At 43.6% G+C, this 19,827-nt stretch overlaps 1 protein-coding gene across 3 annotated transcripts in view; it reads left to right on the top strand.

The window, feature by feature from the left end:
* The window catches only part of LSP1 (lymphocyte specific protein 1), a 95,763-nt gene that overhangs the window by 50,299 nt on the left and 25,637 nt on the right, over window positions 1-19,827 (top strand). For all 3 annotated transcript variants that reach the window (XM_066630504.1, XM_066630496.1, XM_066630512.1), the window contains exons 2-3: window positions 12,551-12,700; window positions 18,791-18,973. In XM_066630504.1, coding sequence (XP_066486601.1) covers window positions 12,551-12,700; window positions 18,791-18,973 — 333 coding nt within the window. The remainder of the gene's footprint in view (window positions 1-12,550; window positions 12,701-18,790; window positions 18,974-19,827) is intronic.

Raw genomic sequence — 19,827 nt, 5'->3', positions numbered from 1 at the left:
ATCTGGTGAAGAATGCCTTTTCTGTACTTTCATCTTGAAAGGAGGGAGTCCCAGATACCCCATTTGCAGCCCAATCCTATTGGGCTTTTACAACAGCACCATAAAAGGCACACCGTTGTCATGCACTTTGGGGCAACTGGTGTCGATAGTACATGCAGCTGCAGCTGCCGGATGACACACTGGTGCAGGTAAGGCAATGGAGGGGATGGTTCAGGGGATGATCTCAGCAACAGATGTGCATTCTGGATTCTATTCCCCTTCCCCAGTCCAGATCCACCCCCTTTTCCCTCTCAGACTCACAACAGCAAAAGAGATGGAGTAGGTTCAAGGAGACCCATTGGTGATCAGGTGGCCCACTAGGAGGTAAATAAAAAAGTTTTTTTACTTACTTCTAGTTGGCTGTATGATTGCCCCCCCTCCCATAATATGCAACACAAGCACCATTATTGTGACTGCAGAGCAAAAGATGATGGGGGGTGGCATTGGGCTCTTAATTTGAAAAGGGAGCTGGCACTGTGACCCACATCACATGATATAGGGTTCATTGTTTTGCCAGTAAAACTGAATTATGTGAAGGGACCAGTACTGAGATCTGAATGGCCATGTTGGACTAGCCTACAAAGTCTTTTTTCTGGTCTTATGAACCCACCAGGCCCTGCTCATAATGCACCAGCAGCTGTCAAGTTTCTCTTGTGCCCATCAAGCTTGCCCCTGAACCGCCAGCCCTGCTGAAGGTGCCAGTATTATAATCAGAAGCAGGTTTAGTTGAATTTTTGAAGCCAATGCCATGCTCAGTCTTCTGCCTGCCTCCCTCCACTCACTCTTTCTCCCTCAGTTCATTAATTTAGCCACGCTAAATCTCATGCATGCTCAAATTTATTCTGTTGTCTCAGCCATCCAGAGAGACGTGTTCTATAGCTGGAGCTGGCATGAGGACAGGCTCATGTTTTCAGGGTGCCTCTGAGGCCTATAATTGTCTCTCATCCTTTGTGTGAAAGGTGTGGGCAGACAGGCCAAAAACAGGGGGGAAAAATTGGGGTCAGAGGAAATAACTGTTGTTGTTATGGCTATTCATCTAGCTATAGCAAGACAGATGGGGCTCTGTTTGAGGGGAATACTCTCTATGGGGGGAGAGATGCTGTTTCACAATGTGAATGTCATTTATTTGCTACTGGAGGGCAGAAGTACAGAAATCATTACAAAAATAAATCAAAATGCCATATTGCAATTAGTCACTCAGTTGTATCTGCTGGGCAGCCCAATCCTGAGCTTCCCAGTGCCCGCTGGAGAAGTGGCGCCTAAGCAGCTACCACTGTATCCAACAGGCACCAGGAAGCAGCTGGAGGTCTCCTCAGGGGAAGCCCCAAGCCCTGCAATGGGGCTTCTCAAGCCTGCGCCAGCTATTTTGCTGGCACAGCCTTGAGAGACTCCGTGTTGGGCCTTCTGACCCAACACAGATATGTCAGAGTAGGACTCTGTCGGTCCCACCCCGCTCCTACTCTGTGTCCTCTCCCACCCTGCTCTCTCCCCACCTTCCAGAGGCCACACCACCCACAGTTGCACTTATCCCCAGCCGTGGTGCATCTTCCTGCCGGCGCTGAGCCGGTGCCTGACTGGGCGTGGGCCCATCACGCTTCCTACTCTCCTAGTGCCATAAATATGCTCTGCGCTAGGGCTCAGCACTGGCACTGGCCCAATTTAGGATTGGGCCCTTAAAAAATAAAACGGAACACATTCCAATGCAATCAATGGTATCTGACATTGAGTTCATTCATACTTTCATCCATCCTGTGCATTTTAGCAGAGACAGAGAGATCCAAGTTGGGCCTAAAGCATTTCTCTAAAAGTCTCTAAAAATGTTTCTTATAGCCCACTTGCTTCTCCAAACCAAGAAATCACTGTCAGAGATGTATGAGACATTAATAGTACAACATTAGGACACAGAAGCTTTCAGCCCAGGGAGTAAACATGGACACAAACTGGCAAAAATCACGTCAGGCAAAAGAAGGTGAACCACAGGATGTCTATGTTCAATTATTCCCTATGTCAGCACCGTGCCTCTAGATCAGTGGTTCTCACTCTTTAGCACCAGGACCCACTTTTTAGAATGACAATCTGTCAGTACCCACTGGAAGTGATGTCATTGATCTGGAAGTGATGCCATGGCTGGAAGTGACATCATCAAGCAGGAAAATGTTTAACAATTCACGTCTGCAATGCTATCCAAACCTACCCAGGAGTAAGTCCCATTTGCTATCATTGTTAAAAACCTATTCACAGTAGCTTGTTAAAAGTACAGATCTGTAATATTTCCCCAAATGCAGTCACATACTATGGTAGCATCAAGTCTAATATTAAAAATAAAATATTGAAATGAATGGGGACCTACCTGAAATTGGCTTGTGATTCACCTAGTGCATCCCAACTCACAGTTTGAGAAACACTGCTCTAGATGATTCCAGAGATATTCACTGGGAAACACTTTTGTGGTAGATAATAAATTTCATTCAACTGCTCATCAACAAAGAAAATTATATACTTGAGGGGGTGATTTGCTTCCATGACTTAATATATGGAGCCAATTCTTCTAGGTGTAAAACCTAGGCTCCAATGCTATGCACCCTTACCTGAGAGTAAGTACTATTGAACTCAGTGGAACTTACTTCTCAGTAAACATGCATAGGATTGCATTGTTAGACAACCAGTCCACTCTCCATTCTATCCATGGGGCAGATATAGCTAGAAACAAACAAGCTTTGTCACTTGAGGGAGGCCCCAAATCTTGAAATTCCTCAGCATTCCATGCACATCTGCATACCAGAGATAGGGACAGCCCTGCTATTGTTTCCCTGATCACTTATCACTGAAAGAGAAGTGAGCCAAAAGCCTTTGATTTTCTAGGTTGATGCCTTCATTTCAGCTCTCTTCTGCCTCTTAATTCACTTAGGGCGCAATCCTAACCCCTTGTGTCAGGGTGTCGCTCACGGAGGCCTCCTCAAAGTAAGGGAATGTTTGTTCCTTCACCTCAGAGCTGCATTGCCCTTAAGTCAGTGCTGGAAAGCACTGACATAAGGGGTTAGGATTGCGCCCTTAGAAATATAAACAAAAGCTGCAGCTTGATTGGGTTTTAGTGTTGGCAGAATCAGTGTTCCGCTAGCACAAACTACTGCAAAAATGCCATAAAGCACTTTCTAGCATGCACTTAGTAATGCAATGACAGGACACCAGCAGGAAGGCTGGTGTCCACCAATCTCCCACCGGAGCAAACCCACCAGAGCAAATCCACTATCACTACACAAAGGCTCTTGGCAGGGCAGGCCCAAGATCTTCTGACGTCTATGGCAGCATACACATTGCTGTCCCTTGCCTGATGATGCACAATCCTCTGCTCCTCCCACTCTCCAGGTTCTAGCTCAACACTCTCCTCCACATTTTTTCCCCCTCTTCCTTTTCCAATCCAGGGAGTGGAAGGAGGAGGTGGAGCAGTGGAGGCAAGCATGCAGGGGTTGGCACCCACCCCACCAATATGTTGCCTTAGGCAATCACGTCAATTCACCTCTTGGATGGGCCAGCCCTAACTATGGGTACAGAGTGGTCTCATGGATGAGCAGTGAGCCTTTCTGAGGACTTCAATTATGCCAGCCCTCGAAGCCAACCTTGATAAGATCTTATGTCCAGTTTCTGGTTTAAGGACCTCAAGTAGCCAAGCTAGGAGAGTCCTCTGCCTGAGAGCTTGAAGACCTGTAGGAACAGTAATAAGACTGTTCCTTTAAGTTATGAGTATTGAGCAAAATGATAACAAGGATGTAAACAGGAGTACATAAAGTCCATGTCTCTCTGAGGACCAAACAGTGCGTTACGGGAAGATGTGCAGTTTAGAGTAAAAACACACACACACACACACACACACACACACACACACACACACACACACACACACAACTCAGGACATGATATCATCATGTTAGCATTTCCCTGCTTGGCTGCAATTTGGGGGGTGGGGGAAGGGAGACTGAACAGAAGACACTAATGTGATGATGTTACATCCCATCTTTTTTCAACAATATAATATTGGGGAGACATGGAAAAGAGATGGACTCAGCAGGCCCATGTATTTCTTCATAATGTATAATTTGGACCTGACAGCAGTCAAAAAGTATTCCTGCATTGACTTAACATAATACACAACAATCACTTCTATTTTCAAGACCAGAGATGACTGCATCCCATGCAATACTGACAAAGGAATATGTACAAATGTATGATATACATACTGACAAACGTATATATGGAAAACATAGTTGCAAAAAAAAAAAAATCATTTGAATAAAACAGTATTAAAAATTAGTCCTCAAAATATTTCAGCTAAAATGTTTAAATGTAAAATGTTGTTGCATCACAGAGTCTCAAGGAGGAAAATTAATTTCCTGCCCAGCTGTAGTTTGTAATGGTTCATTGTGAATTATCCCATCTGTGACAGAAATAGGGGACCATTCAAGGCCATACCATCAAGAGAGTGTGCCATTCTAGCTTGAGCAGCTTCAATGTGCCACATCTCTGTAGAAAATCCCCCCTCCGTCTTGATGTTTTTAAGAAAAGGTGGTACTGCTTGCATCACTGTAATGCAGCTTTTTGACAGAGGGAACAAGGTTACCACTTGCTCTTTTGTGCATATTAATCCACATAATTATATGTATGCAAGCATAAGGACATTTGCAGCCCAATCCCATCCTCCCCTACTGTCAGTGGGAAGTGCGTTCCACTGGTGGAAGAATGATGTTGATTGTGGAATGTCACTTCTACCAGCAATTGCTGGCAGCTGGACACATTACTGGCAGAGAAGATTCCACCTTCCAGCACAAGGTGATGGGCAGTTGGAGAATGGGAGTGGGTGGGGGAGGAAAGTGGGAGTTTCTGAGTGGGGAGGAGTATATGGGGGGAGGTGGGGGAAAAGTCTGAATGGTACGGAATCAGTAACACTTGTATGTGACCCGATCCTATCCTTCTCCCTTTCCACCACTCTTACACTCCCTGGTTCTGTGCCAGCAAAATAGCTGACAAAGGACTGATGAGATTCATAAGGCAAGTGGAGGCTTTCCCTAGGGTAAAGGAACAAAATTCCCTTACTTTGAGGAAACATCTGCAACTGCCCCTGCTCCCCAGGATTGTGCTCCATTGGCATGCCTGCATTGGGGGGAGTTAGGTAAGATTGGACTGCCCTTACTTTCTACTACTGAAGTTGATCGAAAACAAAAAATGATGAAATGGTGAAGAAACCGGATGATAGACAGGTGACAACAGTAGGAAAGAGCTCATTGCCAGGACTGACGGAGCCTGGTTTCAGCCTATCTTTAAATGGTGCAGACAGATTTCTTTAAAGTTCCTTCACTGTGCTACTATTGTTTTTGAGTTATTGTCCTTCAATTACATTCCCAGCAGCCAAAACAGAAAAGACAGCAACAGATTGTTGAATTCTGAGGTCATGGAGAGAAAATTAGTCACATCCAACTAAGAAACTAAAAAGAGTGGCTGAGGGAGACTACAATGGCAATAAAACTGCCTGTTGCAATGTTACCAATGGTGCTGGTTTTAGGGGAATTACTACACAGCTCCATTGGAACAAGGGATCTTAAGACTGGATAAGAAACCAGCATATTGCAGAAAATCCCTCCCCCCTTTAAGACAGAGAATGAGAGAGATGACTTTACTCAGCGATTACAGTTTTATTATAAAAGAATAAAGACAGAAATATTGCATGATATCGATACGTTTCTTTGCCCTAAAATTATGGTGGTGGTTGCTTGTAATGCAGAGTGTACTTGGTGCAATCTGAAGACATCAGGAAAAAGGACCACTTGAAGGGAAAGAATTTTTAGGAGTCCCTGATCTTCCAACCCAGTTGCTAGACAATGAAGACAGGGAGAGAGAAGGGGGAAAGGGGGATGGCAAAGAGGGAAAATTAAAGGTTTCCAAGCGCAATACAGGCTTGCCTCCATATCTGTTGGAGTTCTACTCTAGAACCCCTGCTGTTAAATGACACCCCCCCCCCCAAATTGGGCTTTCAAAATCTCTGGTACCTGCACAGTGGAAAGATCTTATCTCTCCTGATAAAGATCTTCAGATCCTCTTCAGACCTGCAGTTATTTTGGGAGAAAGCAGACTTTCTCTCAGGAGCCCCTGGAGCTGCCTGCTTTCCTGAAGAGGAATTTGGAACTGCCTTGTAGAGATCCAGAAGTTCTGAGCAACGTAAAGACTCAGTCCAGTTGCAACTCTCAGAGGATGGTTGCAGAAAGTTTTCTATTTTAAATCCTTCTATAAGGATTTATCACACTTCTATAAGGGTCCAATCCTATCCAGCTTTCCAAAACTGATGCAGCCATGCCAAAGGGGCATGTGCTACATCCTGAGGTGGGGGGCAGTCATGGAGGCCTCCCTAAGGTGAGGGAATGATTCCCTTACCTCAGGGCTGCATTGTGGCTTCTCCAGCACTGGAAAGTTGGATAGGATTGGGCCTTTAGAGTTGCTGCCATGTGCAGCTCTAGTGATAAGCTATGCTATCAAGAAGAAAGATTGGGGTCTAGAGTACCTGTTTTACTGTATAGTTGTGTGGGTGGCTGAATGGCTTTGGAATGAGGGTTAATGTGCCTGTTTCTGGCCCATGATTAAGGGGAATTCCTTCTAATCAAAATGTTAAAGGACAGAGGATATTGCACAAGACTGGATCCTGGGAACAACTAGAAGGCAAATGTTCGCATACCAGGGGGATGTGTGGGACTAGGGTTGCATCACAGCAAAGGCAGGTACGTGCAGGAGTTTATATTGTGACATTTAAACAGATAAAATGCAAATGTTTTACAGTATGACAGGCAAAATACAGAGATGGGCATGCAATGGGGGGAGATGCAAATACAAACAGGAGGTGATACAGGGAAACAAAGGACATTACATTCAATAGAAACAATAGAGAAGGAGGTCACACAAAGTGGATTATCTTCTCCCTTCCAGGGTGTGACTAGAAGGAGCAGCACAGAGGCTTGACCAGAGTTCTTCAGGAACTTAGCTGTGGCTCAGAAAGGCAGTGTCCTAGTGTCCATTTTGTGTGCATGAATTCTGGGTGAAATAGTTCATCATGCCAGGCTGGCACCCATGTATGTGTGCATAAAAAGTGGGTGCTTGTGTTACCTGGCAGCAACACTTATACTGGGATTTATAAGGACTTGGCATAGGCATTAATTAAAAAAAAAAGATAAAAGTTTGATCTGTAACAGCATCATTCCTAATGAATGCCCAAGGGATGCAGGCTAGACCTGAGCAGGTCATTGTATTGACTGAAAATTCTGGGGAAAGCCCAGTTTTTGGTTTGCAGTTAAAAAAGAAAAAACAAGCAAACAAATCTGAAATTCCAAGTCATTCTAGCAAAAACTTGACTTTTCACTTTCTCTTGAAAAGAAACAAGCTGGAAAATTTGGAGCTAAGCGCATTTCTGAATCAGACCTTTAATCAAGTATTGTCACATATTTATGGGGCAGAGGTCATGGTGGAGTCTAATGAATGACTTCATTTAGATTTTTTTTTTTTTAATAAATAAAAAAGCACAACACCTTGGCTTCCTGCCAGGGTCTGGACAACTATTTCCATGGGAACAGTGGAGAAAACAGTAAATATGAAGGCAGTATGAAGAAAGTGGTTTCTCAGGTCTTGTTTCTGATAGCTTCATCGTCTTTGTATTTGTGTACTCCTGGGGCTGAAGGGACGGGATAAAGTCAGGAAACATAAGGGGAGAAAGGAGGTTCCAGGTAATTTACTGAATAGAAACATTTTTTTAAAGGTTTTCATTTTGGCACCTTGATCAGTACCATAGGGAGGAGGAAAAAAAAAAAGCATGACTACTAAAAACCACAGTGCGCACTTTTAAACTTCACCTTGCCAATTCTGCTACAGGCTTTGTCATGCTTTTCAAAGTCCCATAGAGAGGTTTGAATTTCAGACTCGTTGGCTTGTTTGAAAATGAAGAAAATGTGGTGGAAAGCAGGCCATCCTGCCCCCAAATATGAGCCCCTAATTGCTGAAGGGCCATATACTTATATCATTCTCTCTCTTGGCTAGAAATACTTACTGTACAGTCAACCTGAAAATGTTGTAGCTACTCCTGTCACTATCTATAACTAATACATCTTAGGTATTGCTTCAAATCCAGCACAACTAGTTGTGTGTAAGCCTACTAAAGTTGATAGCCTGAATCCAAAGATGCTCTTGCGTGAGCAGAAGGCACTTCTTGTACAGACGGGTAGCCTGATATTTGATGATTTCCCTCTTCCCAGAGGCTTTCTCACCAGTAGCCCCCACTTGTGGAACTCACTGCCCTCTGAAGTGTGGCAGGCTCCCTTGACATCACTCTTCCTCCATCAGTTGAAAACTTACCTTTTGGGGTAAGCTTTTGCTGCTCTATTATAAATGCTACTGCGTATGTCTTGTGGCCCAATCTTATTCAAGGCCTAAGGAACTGGATCTCACAATCCGCTACTGTAAGTCCTGTTGTGGCGGTATGAAAGGCATGCCACTGCATGGTGTGGAGCTGCTGGTGACATGGGCAGGAAGGAGGGTAGGGTAGGAACTAGGGGTATGTTGGGGCAGGAGGGAGTTGATCCAGAGGCAGTCACGCTTGCTGGAACTTATCCCCCATTTTTCTGCCATCCCTGCCCCCTATTCTCTTTGGACTGGCACCAGCTATATAGCTGGGATAGATCCTAGGAGATGCATACATGAAAGGAAAGCCTACTGAGGGAAGGGGTAAGTAATTACCTCCTGCAGGCTGTCTGGTTCTTTCCCCCCTCCCCATAGCAAGCAGTGCAGCTTCTGTTGGTGCAGCTGAATATTCACCCCTTTGTTACTGTGTCTGGAGGTAGTAAGAACCATCAGAATAAACAAAGATACTGACAGGCAGCAAGGGCCAAGTTTGGCTCAAATAGAAACAGATCAACTTGGCCCAAAGGTGACAGAGCTAGGTTTTATGCTGGTGCTTGCTTGTGTTGGGACCTGGCAGGCCTCTCATACTGATGTAGTGCTGATGGTATTAACAGGGTTTTATGCAAAGGGTTAGCAAAACCAGACAGATTGTCCTTAAAGTACGAATAATGGAAACTTGTCAACTACAAGGCACCTGACAGCATATGCAGACCAAAAAGAAACTGGGCTCCTCCTGCCGCAAGGACTTCACAATCTAAGCTCTGACAGTGGGACAAGAACAGAGAAACAGGAGGGAGGAGAGAGGCACTGGTTACAAAGGATGGATGTGAGCAAATGCAGTCATACATATTTAGATGTCTTGACAATTGCCAGGACTCTGTTGTGTCTGTCTGGGCCCCCAGTGGTTTCCAGTTGCACATATTTCTACAGCTTCATAAATGAAAACGTGCCACTATCACAGTCAGGTTAAATTCAAACTGAAGTTTTGTGGGTCAGGCACCCACTTAATATAGAAGGAGACAAGGAGCCAAATATTATCTGATCTGTCTCAGGAGACATCTGAAGGAGACATTATTTTTCCAAACCATGGAAGAAAATGAAGGCGACAGGCACTTTCTCTCAGCAGTAAACTAGAAACTATATTTTTCGGCTCTCGGCTCCTTCTGCCCTCTTTTCTCCTTTATCCCTGGCTGTCAGTTCACCTAATGAGATCACATAAATGATAACTATATGGTTGTTCACATAGGATAAAAAAGGCTCCATTCATAATAGCTGACATGTCATGGAGCCAGCAGCCATTCTTCCAGTATCCTCTCAATATGTTGTATTAAGCATCAGCATTTAACATACAAGGATGACACAGTTGTAATAATCAGTATCAGGCAGTGCATAACAGGTGGCATGCAGCAGCGGTCACCATTTGACATTTTCTGTTGGTATTTGATCATATTTGATAAGTGACACGAAGTTAAAAAGTATTTGACAGTACGCAGGAGTCAACACTTGATAGTATTTAACAGCTGGGTTACTGTCAGTGTTTAACAGCCGACATGCAGAATCATACAGTATTTGACAATCTCTGAAAGATGACTTGCAATAGCATTCGGTAAACTTTCTATAGCTTCATTTAAGCAATCAACAGATTTAGTTTCAAATGCCAATATCAAATTCCAAATTTTCAACATCTGCCTGATTTTTTTATATTTTGTAAAATGTATTTGCAGTGCTGTTGAGAGGAACTTTTAAGTCTTTGATTTGGTTTGAATTATTTGTGCTTCCATCTTTTTTATTTCAAACCAGACTTGCACCATCCCATTTTATGCCCTTGTCTATTTTTTTGCTCTGGTTTTAAGATAGTATCCATTAGCTTAAATTTGAGGAAAATGTTGCTGATAAATGCCTTGTTTTATAAGGAACACCTCTTTCCCTTTGGAAAAAACATGCTGTCTAACACCATGAGCAAAACTTGAGCTGAGTAAAACTTAATGAGAATGTGAGTGAGTCATAACTGCATGTGAAACGTGCTGAGGGGCTCGCCCCTTCCTAAATGGTGTTTCTAAATAAGGTGGGCTTTTAAAATAAGAAGCATTGGGCAATACTGTATTTGCTCAAGCTTCAGGAGGAGGATCACAGCCTTGCACTACAGCACCTGGAGTCTGGCTGACAAAGAGCAATGACTCATATGTTGCTCTCTTTAAGCTGTCATCTGCAGGCGGGAGACTGGTGGAACTCCATCTTATCAACAGCAGTAGACCCTCTGACAGAAGTACTGCTGGTCCTCTGAGGAAATCAGAGACCTGGCAAACAGTGGCTACTTACTCTTTAACTATTCCTATTATTCATGTAGCAAAATCAGTGTGCCCTTATTGTAGGGACGCACATGAGTATTCATTTCCCATTTCTTATACTCCTATGCAACTACCAGACCTATGGCTGGTGGCAATAATAAAATACTGTATAATTCCTTTGCGTGGGGGATAGAGCTTGCATTTACCAAGCATCTATGAAATACAAACATGTAACTTTCCATGCATATAGTAGTGTACTGTATTGTTTAAAGCAGTGATTTTCAACATTTTTGTCTCACAGCTTATGGACAAGGTACTAAAATTCTCAAGGCACACTCAGTTTTTTTGACAACTGACAAGGCACACTGTGTTGCCAGAGGGGGGCTCACATACCCCAATGGCCCTATTAATAAATGACCCTTTCCCAAATTTCTGTGGCACACCTGTGGATTCTTTGCGGCACACTGGTTGAAAATGGCTGGTTTAAAGAAGTAACTGAAATGTAGCTCTTGCACAAAATAAAATGTGTACTGACTTTTTGGGGGGGGGGTGTCCTTAGGATTTGATGGAGAATATTTGGATGTGGCACTCAGGCTTGAAGAGCTCTAACTGGTTTTACAGAAATAAGAAAGGCCTGCTTAAAAAAGGGGGGTGGAGGAATAGTTCTGGCACTAAAATTCATGTTATCACCCATGTTGGAATGTTGTAGCAACCTTATCATTTCCTCTGAGATCCAAGAGGTAGTTTCTGTTGACAGAGAAGTTATTATCTGGTGGCTGGGAAATTCTGGGAGGAACCACGTTAGGATTCTGGCCTTCCAGTGGGGAGAAAGGAAAACAGCATCAAGCAGAGATGGTTGGGGAGGCCTGCAGAACGATAGCACTTGGTGCCCTCCCCCAACATTCTCTACCCCATTTGTAGCAACAGGACTCAGGAATTTTGATTAAAATATTATGTTTCTAAAAAAACATGTCAAGGTCCTTCCCTATTCAAATTTCTCTCTCTTGGAGACTGAAGGAAGGCCCAGATTCTTGGCTGGTTTCTTAGCTTCCCAATGTCAGGCTCTGCATTTTCAGCGTGTCCTTGATTTCTCTTAAAGGTCTAATACTAATAGCAAGAATGACTTACTGTAATTCCTGTGTTGAGGGCTGAATGAGGGGCATGTCCACCAAGTGTTTGCCATATAGTCTGCTGCTGATATTCATGGGAGGAACTGGCACAGTCCAATGGCTGGTGGGTTAAACAGGGACCCATGAAATCTGTGTTGAACATCCTGGTTGAACTATAATGATTAGCACGACCCTTCTATCTCTGCCTCAATAATTCTTACTGAAAATGATAATAATACTCATCTACCTCACAAGGTACAACATGAAGACAACAAAATAAAGAATGTACTGTACTATAAAGCACACAAACTTATTTAGCGTACACTATTAATAACAGATGTCACATCCAACTGGGTGTAGCATTTTCAAGCTGTGCATGTGTTTAGTTTGTAGAAACATTACATGTCACAAGGCCCCTTTGTTTACATTACACTACTAGAACAATGGTTTTCAATGTGCTCGTATTGAGGTTTTCCCTATGAGAAGCTTCTCTGAAAAATACCTTGCCCGCTATTACCCACTATTCACATGCAACTTCAGGTGAATACTCAATTCACATATACAGTTTCTAGAACAACTATGCCATCCTTTTGGTGGATCAGATGGTACAGGTAATTGGTTCTCTGTTTGTGCTTGAAATCAACATACCTCTATTTGGCATGACTGCATTTGCTTTGTGATTGGTAGGTTGACCGCACAATGGAGTGTGGAGGATGAGGAAGAAGCAGCTAGAGAGCGACGCCGAAGGGAACGTGAGAGACAGCTGAGGTCCCAGGCAGAAGAAGGCCTTAATAACTGCCCATCTTCAGAAAGTGAAGTGTTGGTACAAGATAGCAGGTAAAACATAAAATTATGCTTCCACTTGTTCCAGTGCACCATTAAAAATCATAGAGTTCAATGAAGTTAATTCAATAAAAATCACACTTGACTCATTTTGGAAACAAACCTTAGATTTAATAATGAGAAACAAGGAAACATGACAGCAGCCTCAGGGCTGACCTGCATGTTAATGCAACTGTACAAAAGCTGAATGAATCAGCTTTCATGCAATGGTTACTTCAGGCTGTGGGTATAATGTGCAGAGCGATTTGCCATGTGGATCCACTGGATCTCATAGAAATCTGCAAGGCACTTCTGCTACTGGTAGCCAAAGTGCTGGTGGCAACATGGAGATTCTCCGTGCGATGTGGGGGAATGCATGTGGTGAGCTGCTCAACACATTGCACCCACAGGGTAGTGTACGTCTTGTGACTCACCCAGCTGAGTGCAGTCCAGAAGCCATGTCTGGTCATCCTCCATGGCCTCATCAATTTCTGCTTTGGCTACCTGCCACAATTCCTGTTTAGTGGGCTTTGTTGTGTCCATTATGCCACCATGTGGAGGCCCACTGAAACAGCTTCAACACAGTGGTTATTCTACGTGGTGTTTGCATAGCTAAACTCTGTAGAATAAATGCTGTGTGGAAGCTGTGTCAGCTGGCCTCCATCCAGTGGCAAAATGTGTGAACCTGCCCTCAGAAATCAGACAGCAAATACTGGATAGAAAAATATAGCTACCTCTCTTGTGTATTTGGAGACGGTGTGAATTAAAAAAACGGAACCAAACCGCACTTCAGTCATATAAGCATATGTTCCTGGAAATCAGTTCTACTAAAATTAAGGAGATTTTCTAGAAAAGTATTTAAGATGAGTATTTAGTCAGACACCACTAGAAAAAAGAGTACACAGCATTGCTGTGTCCAGCTGTGGGAACGTGTTATGAGAGAAGTGCTGTGTGTAAGCAAGTATAGGGAGGGCAGAAGATCTGCAGGGAGAAAATTATAGGTGGAAGATGAAGAAAGATGGATGCTTAACCCTTCTCCATCCTGCCAGTTTTCCCTTGCAAGAGTCCCTTCATTTGTTTTTTTAATTTTTTTTCCTCCCTGCCATGCTCTGAAATTAGAAGCCCAGCTAGATGCTAGAGGAAATAATTGAACGGCACAACTCTGACCAAGCCTTCAGTCATTCATTTTAAGTGTTCCTTAACACTTGTGATGAACACTTAATTGAAGAATTGAAAGCTTAGTGGGAGGAGTATACAGTGAAGGGATGTTTACTGAGAAAATGTCCAATACTGCCCTGTTTTGGAAAGTAAGTCTCTTTATGATGTATCTAGTTTCTGGATACTGGAAAAGCTGTAAATGTAAAGGGAATAAAATGTACTGTGTTTTCAATTATTTCAGAAAAGGTTTTTCTTTTCATTTTTTGGAGTGGTATCAATGGTTTCATCCTACTCCCTAGCCATTTCTCAGCCTTTTCTGCAGCTGCTGATCTAGTTACAAAGGTCAGCACATTAATTCTATCCTGAGCAGTGACTTTCTCTTATGTAAACTCAGCTCCCCCTTATGGCGACTCATTCTCATCTTGTAACTTGTTGCTTCTTGTAAAAAAAAAAAAAAGGCCATAATTTATTTGAAATAAAAAGCTCAATGCAGCCACCTCCGACAAATTGTGATAATTTTCCTGCAGGTCTGGATTAATTTTGTTGAACTGTCCTAATTTCAATAGGCCATCCCTTACTTCAGAGCAACCCCACAGAATATAATTGGCATCCCTCCATATTCAGCCATTCTTTACTTCTTGTAGGGGGAACCAAGAGTTTCCTGTTATGTCTGTTATGTCAAGTGCCAGCTATGTCTGAACTCAGACATAGCTGGCACTTGATTCCAAGCCCCTTCTTTGCGTCATCATGTCAAATGTTTCATGGATTATATTTATTTTGCATTTTAATGTTGCAAGTGAATACAGTATTGGTTAACACGTTCAAGGCCGCCCACTTCTGAGAATTAAAGATTACCTGTTTGGGACAGGGATTAGCATCAGTTCAAACTTGCATCACTAGATCACTTTTGGACTAAGGAGAGGCACTGCAGATTGTTTAGACCAGAGGTGTCAAACATCAGGCCTGCAGGCAAAATGCAACCCCAGATGCAATTTATTCAGCCCTCGTTATAATTGGGCTCTCCCGGCTTAGACTCTCTCATATCCTGAAAATATGAAGAAGATTTGCACATTTTCTCTTCTGTCATTTGCAGAAGAGTTTCTACATGAGAACAAAGTGCTTATTTCTGACCATCATCTGCTTAATGATGTCACTTCCGGCCCTCAACAGGCACTATGAATGCTAATTTTGGCCCTCTGTATGAAACGGGTTTCACATCCCTGCTTTAGACTGTGCCAGTCTACTACAGCAGGGTGTTTCATGAAAACAGTTGGGCCCAGACAATGAAGGAAAGCCAGGGGAGAGGAATCAAGAAAAAATAATTCAAGACACCCCAATGTAAAGTCCCCACACCCCTATTTAAGGTAGTGCTTTGTGTTTTGGTTCACTATGGTATAGGAGGTTTGTGCATCTTTGCATTAAAGTGCAGCCATTGTGTTTGATCATAGCTTTGGAATGCAGTCTGTTTACTCTGAAGGCCAAATGACTGACTCTTGCCAGTTGGGTATAAGTATTCCTTTACCTCATACTCTCTCTCTCTCTCTCTCTCTCTCTCTCTCTCTTTCTCTCTCTCATGTATGCATGCATGCACGCACGCACGCACTTAAAACCCTTCGCACTAAAAGTTCACTTTTTTGAAGGTTGGCTTGGTCTTCTTCCCTGTTGTGCAGGGCCCTTTAATTGTTTCAAACTGTATTCTGAATTACCTCAACACTTTCTGATGGGTGGAGCATACAAGACATTTTCCTGCCAAGAAAAAATCACTTTAAAAATAATGCTGAATATGTTTAAAGGACTTGGCGGTGATGTCTCATTCAGTGGTTTTGCTAGATTTGGAAAAGAAATTCACCAGAACAGGGAAGGAGCAGAGTGGAGTTTTAGTCCAGCTACAGATACGGAGCAGCAAAGCTAGTCAGGGTAAAAGCTCAGCAGAGAGAGAGGCAATATAATACTCAGCATAGATATTCATGAAATCTATAGTTACTGTTAGCCTTGCAATAAATCTCTGTTATATTAGAGACTCTGGCATCCATACTCACTGGTAAATACAATAATATCGTAGACACCACTCCTACATTCCTTACCACACTCGGGCCAAATCTTTCTCATCCGGAAGCCTAACAGCAAACTCTCAATTTTTTCTAGCGCTCTTAAGTCAGACCTAGAGTGAGCGTGTCAGCCAGCTGTACTGTATTCGCTGAACTGCTGCCAATGCTGAAGTATACATGAGCTCTCAAAAAAGTAGAGCAAGATTGACTTGTGCACCAGCAATAACTACTGCAGTCAAGGTATATGAGATTATAATGCAGCCAAAGTTAAGTACTATAGATTTCAAAGCACATGCATAACACTGTATCACTGAAATCAATGGGACTTTCCAAAGCTTCTTTGGCTGGATCATGCTCACAATCACTGTTAGCCAACCATGAGTTGAGGTGAAACAGATTGCATAGGGTTACCAGATACCATTGAATAGAAGAGGAAATTTTGGCAGGAGCAGCTCAATATGGAAGGGATTCCCTCTGCTATATAATGGTCATAGGCATAGATACTCTGTCCCCCTTTGTATCTGGTAACCCTAGGATTGCATTAGCAGAGGATTCTTAGGGATTTAAGGGGGCAGCAGATTTAAGGTGCATTTATAACTAGAAACACACTCCAAAGACACAGGCAGAATATGAAGCACCATTATGAGTTTATACACAAAGGGCCTTATTGAGTTGTTTGTTCATGCATGTCTCAATAATATTTTAGCTTTTATGCTATATCTTGGGAAGTATGTTTTAATTGGCAAGAGTGTGGAATCCAAAATAATTGGATTGGGAAGGTCAATAATGGAGCGGGCAACAACTTGGCTATGTTGGTGTCCAGCCCTGGCTGCTGCTGCATCCAGCGTTCTCCAGGCAGCCCCAGCGACTCCTTGGGAGAAAGGGACTTTGATCCCCTTTCCCAGGTAAACAGAGTAGCCCTGCAATGGAGCTACTCAATTTCTCCGCTGACCCAAAGTTCAGTAGAGAATCAAGAGTCTCTGTGTCAGGTGGTGAGCCCAACATGGAGGCTCTGGATCTGGTGGAGCTTTGCTCCACTGGTCCCGCCTCCCTCTCTCCCCACTCCCTCCCCCTGGAACCCTCTCCCCGCCTCCCCCTTCCCATAACACCTTAACGCCTCCCTCCACCTGCCTCCCCCTCCCCAGAACTCCTCCTCCCCACCTCCCCACACTTACCTCTCTGCTGCTTGGCAGTCCGTGCGACTGCTGAGCAGCAGAGCTCTGGTGGTCATCTGGTGCTAGGGCCATAAACGTGCCTTATGGCACGTTTATGACAGTGCATGCCAGCAGAAAGCCGGCGTGCACTGTTCAGGATTGGGCAGTCAGCCTCCAACCAATGGTGGTTCTGTGGCCCATCCCATGGAGCCCAGAATCTTTCTTTGGATGCCCCAGGAGCCTACTATCCCACAAATGCAAGCCCTTGTGCCAGTCTGGGCTGGCCAGGAAACCTGAACTAAACAAATTCCAAGAGGTGCCAGTTATATCAGTAACTAGAACAGCAGTGAATGTATGTTGGAGAATGCATTGCAGTGAGTCATGAGTGTGTCATCTTGCAACAGAAGTGCAGGAGTTTGTTTACTCCTTGAAGGGGAGTGAAGAAACAATGCACAGAGAATGAGAACCAAACAAGCATTCATTATACAATAAACACATAAATACAATAAGAGTATAGGAAAGTTCCTAAGAAGAAGGCAAAGACGTCCAGGCAAAGACGAAGTGAAAGTTAAACTTCATAATGTAGCTTCCAACATTTTGGAACTCATGTGAAATATAAAAATGGTATCTTTTACACATCTATCCACCTACCATTATCTGGAGGTTCTTCCTCTAGCAATTGCACTGTTCCCATTCAGCCTCATTTTTCTTTTACTAATGCAGTTCCTACAACCTGGCCAGTCAGCTCTCACTCTATCTTTAGCTCACTTCTGCCATGCCTGCTCAAGAGTTCATGTCCATTCACCCACTCCATTCTTCATGACCATCCCCAAGCTGGTCAGTGTCCTCACTTGCTGTAATCTTCTGCCTGTTACCCAGTTTTCTGTCCCTGTAGCTTCAGACCCTCTGTCCTTCATTCCTTGGTATTCTTGGGCAAAGTGCTACTCCATACAGCCCAGTTTCAATTAGTGGTAAGGCTAATGATGCCTTCCTTGTTGGTACTAGAATGTTGTGATGGAATCAGACCAGAGCCTGGGAGATGCAATCCAATATCTGCAATCATTTTTGGTCTAGAGCAGAGGTGTCCAAACCCCAGCCCTGGGGCCACTTGCGGCCTTTGAGGACTCCTAATCCGGCCTGTGGGGAGCCCCCAGTCTCCAATGAGCCTCTGGCCCTCTGGAGACTTGCTGGAGCCCGCACTGGACAGATGCGACTGTTCTCAGTCTGACAGCCAACCTCTTGCATGAGCTATGGGATGAGGGCTCCCTCCACTGCTTGCTGTTTCACGTCTGTGATGCAGCAATGGCAGCAAAGGAAAGGCCTGCCTTGCTTTGTGCAAGGTCTTTTATAGGCCATGAGCTATTGCAAGACCTTCATTCATTCATATAAGTTCCTTCTCTAATATATTCATTTATGTAAATTTATTCAAATTTGAAATGTTAATTAAGTCTTCCCCCCCCCCACACACACACACACAGTGTCAGAGAGATGATGTGGCTCTCCTCCCAAAAAGTTTGGACACCCCTGGTCTAGAGAATGCTGCCTAAATTCAGGAGACCAGCCTAAATTGAGCCGTGGATACAATGACCAGGGTGGTTTCTGTATTATTCTGAACATCAGTGCCTTGCTGGATCAGGCCAAAGGCCCATCTAGTCCAGTTTCTTGTATTTCACAGTGGCCCACCAGAACCTGCATTTATCTGAACCTGCATTGTGCTAAAATGTTTATTTTCCTCAATGTTTCAGATTTGCAAGTAAGCCTTCTGGAACTTCGGAACTGGAAGAAGATGAGGGTTTCAGTGACTGGTCCCAGAAACTTGAGCAGCGCAAGCAGAGATGGGCTGGAGAGGGCGAGCAGGAAGGAGAGAGAACGTGCCACAGTGAATGGAGAGAAGCCCAGGAGGGAGCACCTGCCCATTGGGAAGGAAGGTAGAAAAGTGGGGGAAAAAGTTATCAAAAGGAAATGATGTTAGACACAAACCAGAAGAAGTGATTCTGAATCTGATGTGCTGGAAGAAGTGCAGCCACCCTATGTATGCATACTTGGAAATAAACCCCACTGAATTCAACAGGGCTTATTCCTAGAGAGGTGTACATGGTGTGGTAGCTTTCAGGCTAAAAACATACAATATTCTGCGAGCTGCTTCTGTTTGCAGTCTGTCCCGGCTGCAAAATTTTTATTTGATATTCACATATTATGTCAGTGGAATGAGCGCTAGTGTCACCTACCACCCCACCCAGACAATTTCTAGACTAGGGCAATGAGCCAGCCCTGCTTACCCAGTATGACATTCATTTATTTATGTCTAGAATAGTCGCTTACAGGGAGAAACAGAGAAGTCTGTTTAGCGCATATGACAGACAGAAATTCAGCTGGTCAGCACTTCCCAGCATGAGGCCAACAATAATCTGTTGGAGTGCTGCCTGTTACACAGCTGTTAAAAAGATTAGAGCCTCTGCCAGGAAAAAAAAAACAAAAACTTGCAAACCCTAGACTTAGGGCAAATGTAAAGGAGCTTATACTACGTAGCAGGTGTCTTCACATTTGGGTAATTAGCAGGAAATTAGCTTTCAAAAGTCTTATTGTGGGCTAACAGCCCGAATGGGATTTGAGGGTTGTAGGTGGTGCTTGAAACTTCAAAAATGTGGTATGAGGAAAAAATGGACTATTTGTGAGGTTCTCTGATGTTATGACAACTGTGGTGTTTCATTCCATTGACTGCTGTATTTAGCTACATATTTCAGGGTTGTAAATAGCTGCTTTTCTATTTGTTTGTGCCAGG

Source organism: Tiliqua scincoides, chromosome 1 (assembly GCF_035046505.1).
Source record: "Tiliqua scincoides isolate rTilSci1 chromosome 1, rTilSci1.hap2, whole genome shotgun sequence".
NCBI classification, from domain to species: Eukaryota; Metazoa; Chordata; class Lepidosauria; order Squamata; family Scincidae; genus Tiliqua; species Tiliqua scincoides.
Note: the sequence above shows the minus strand (reverse complement) of the source record. Positions and strands in the feature narration are given on the sequence as shown.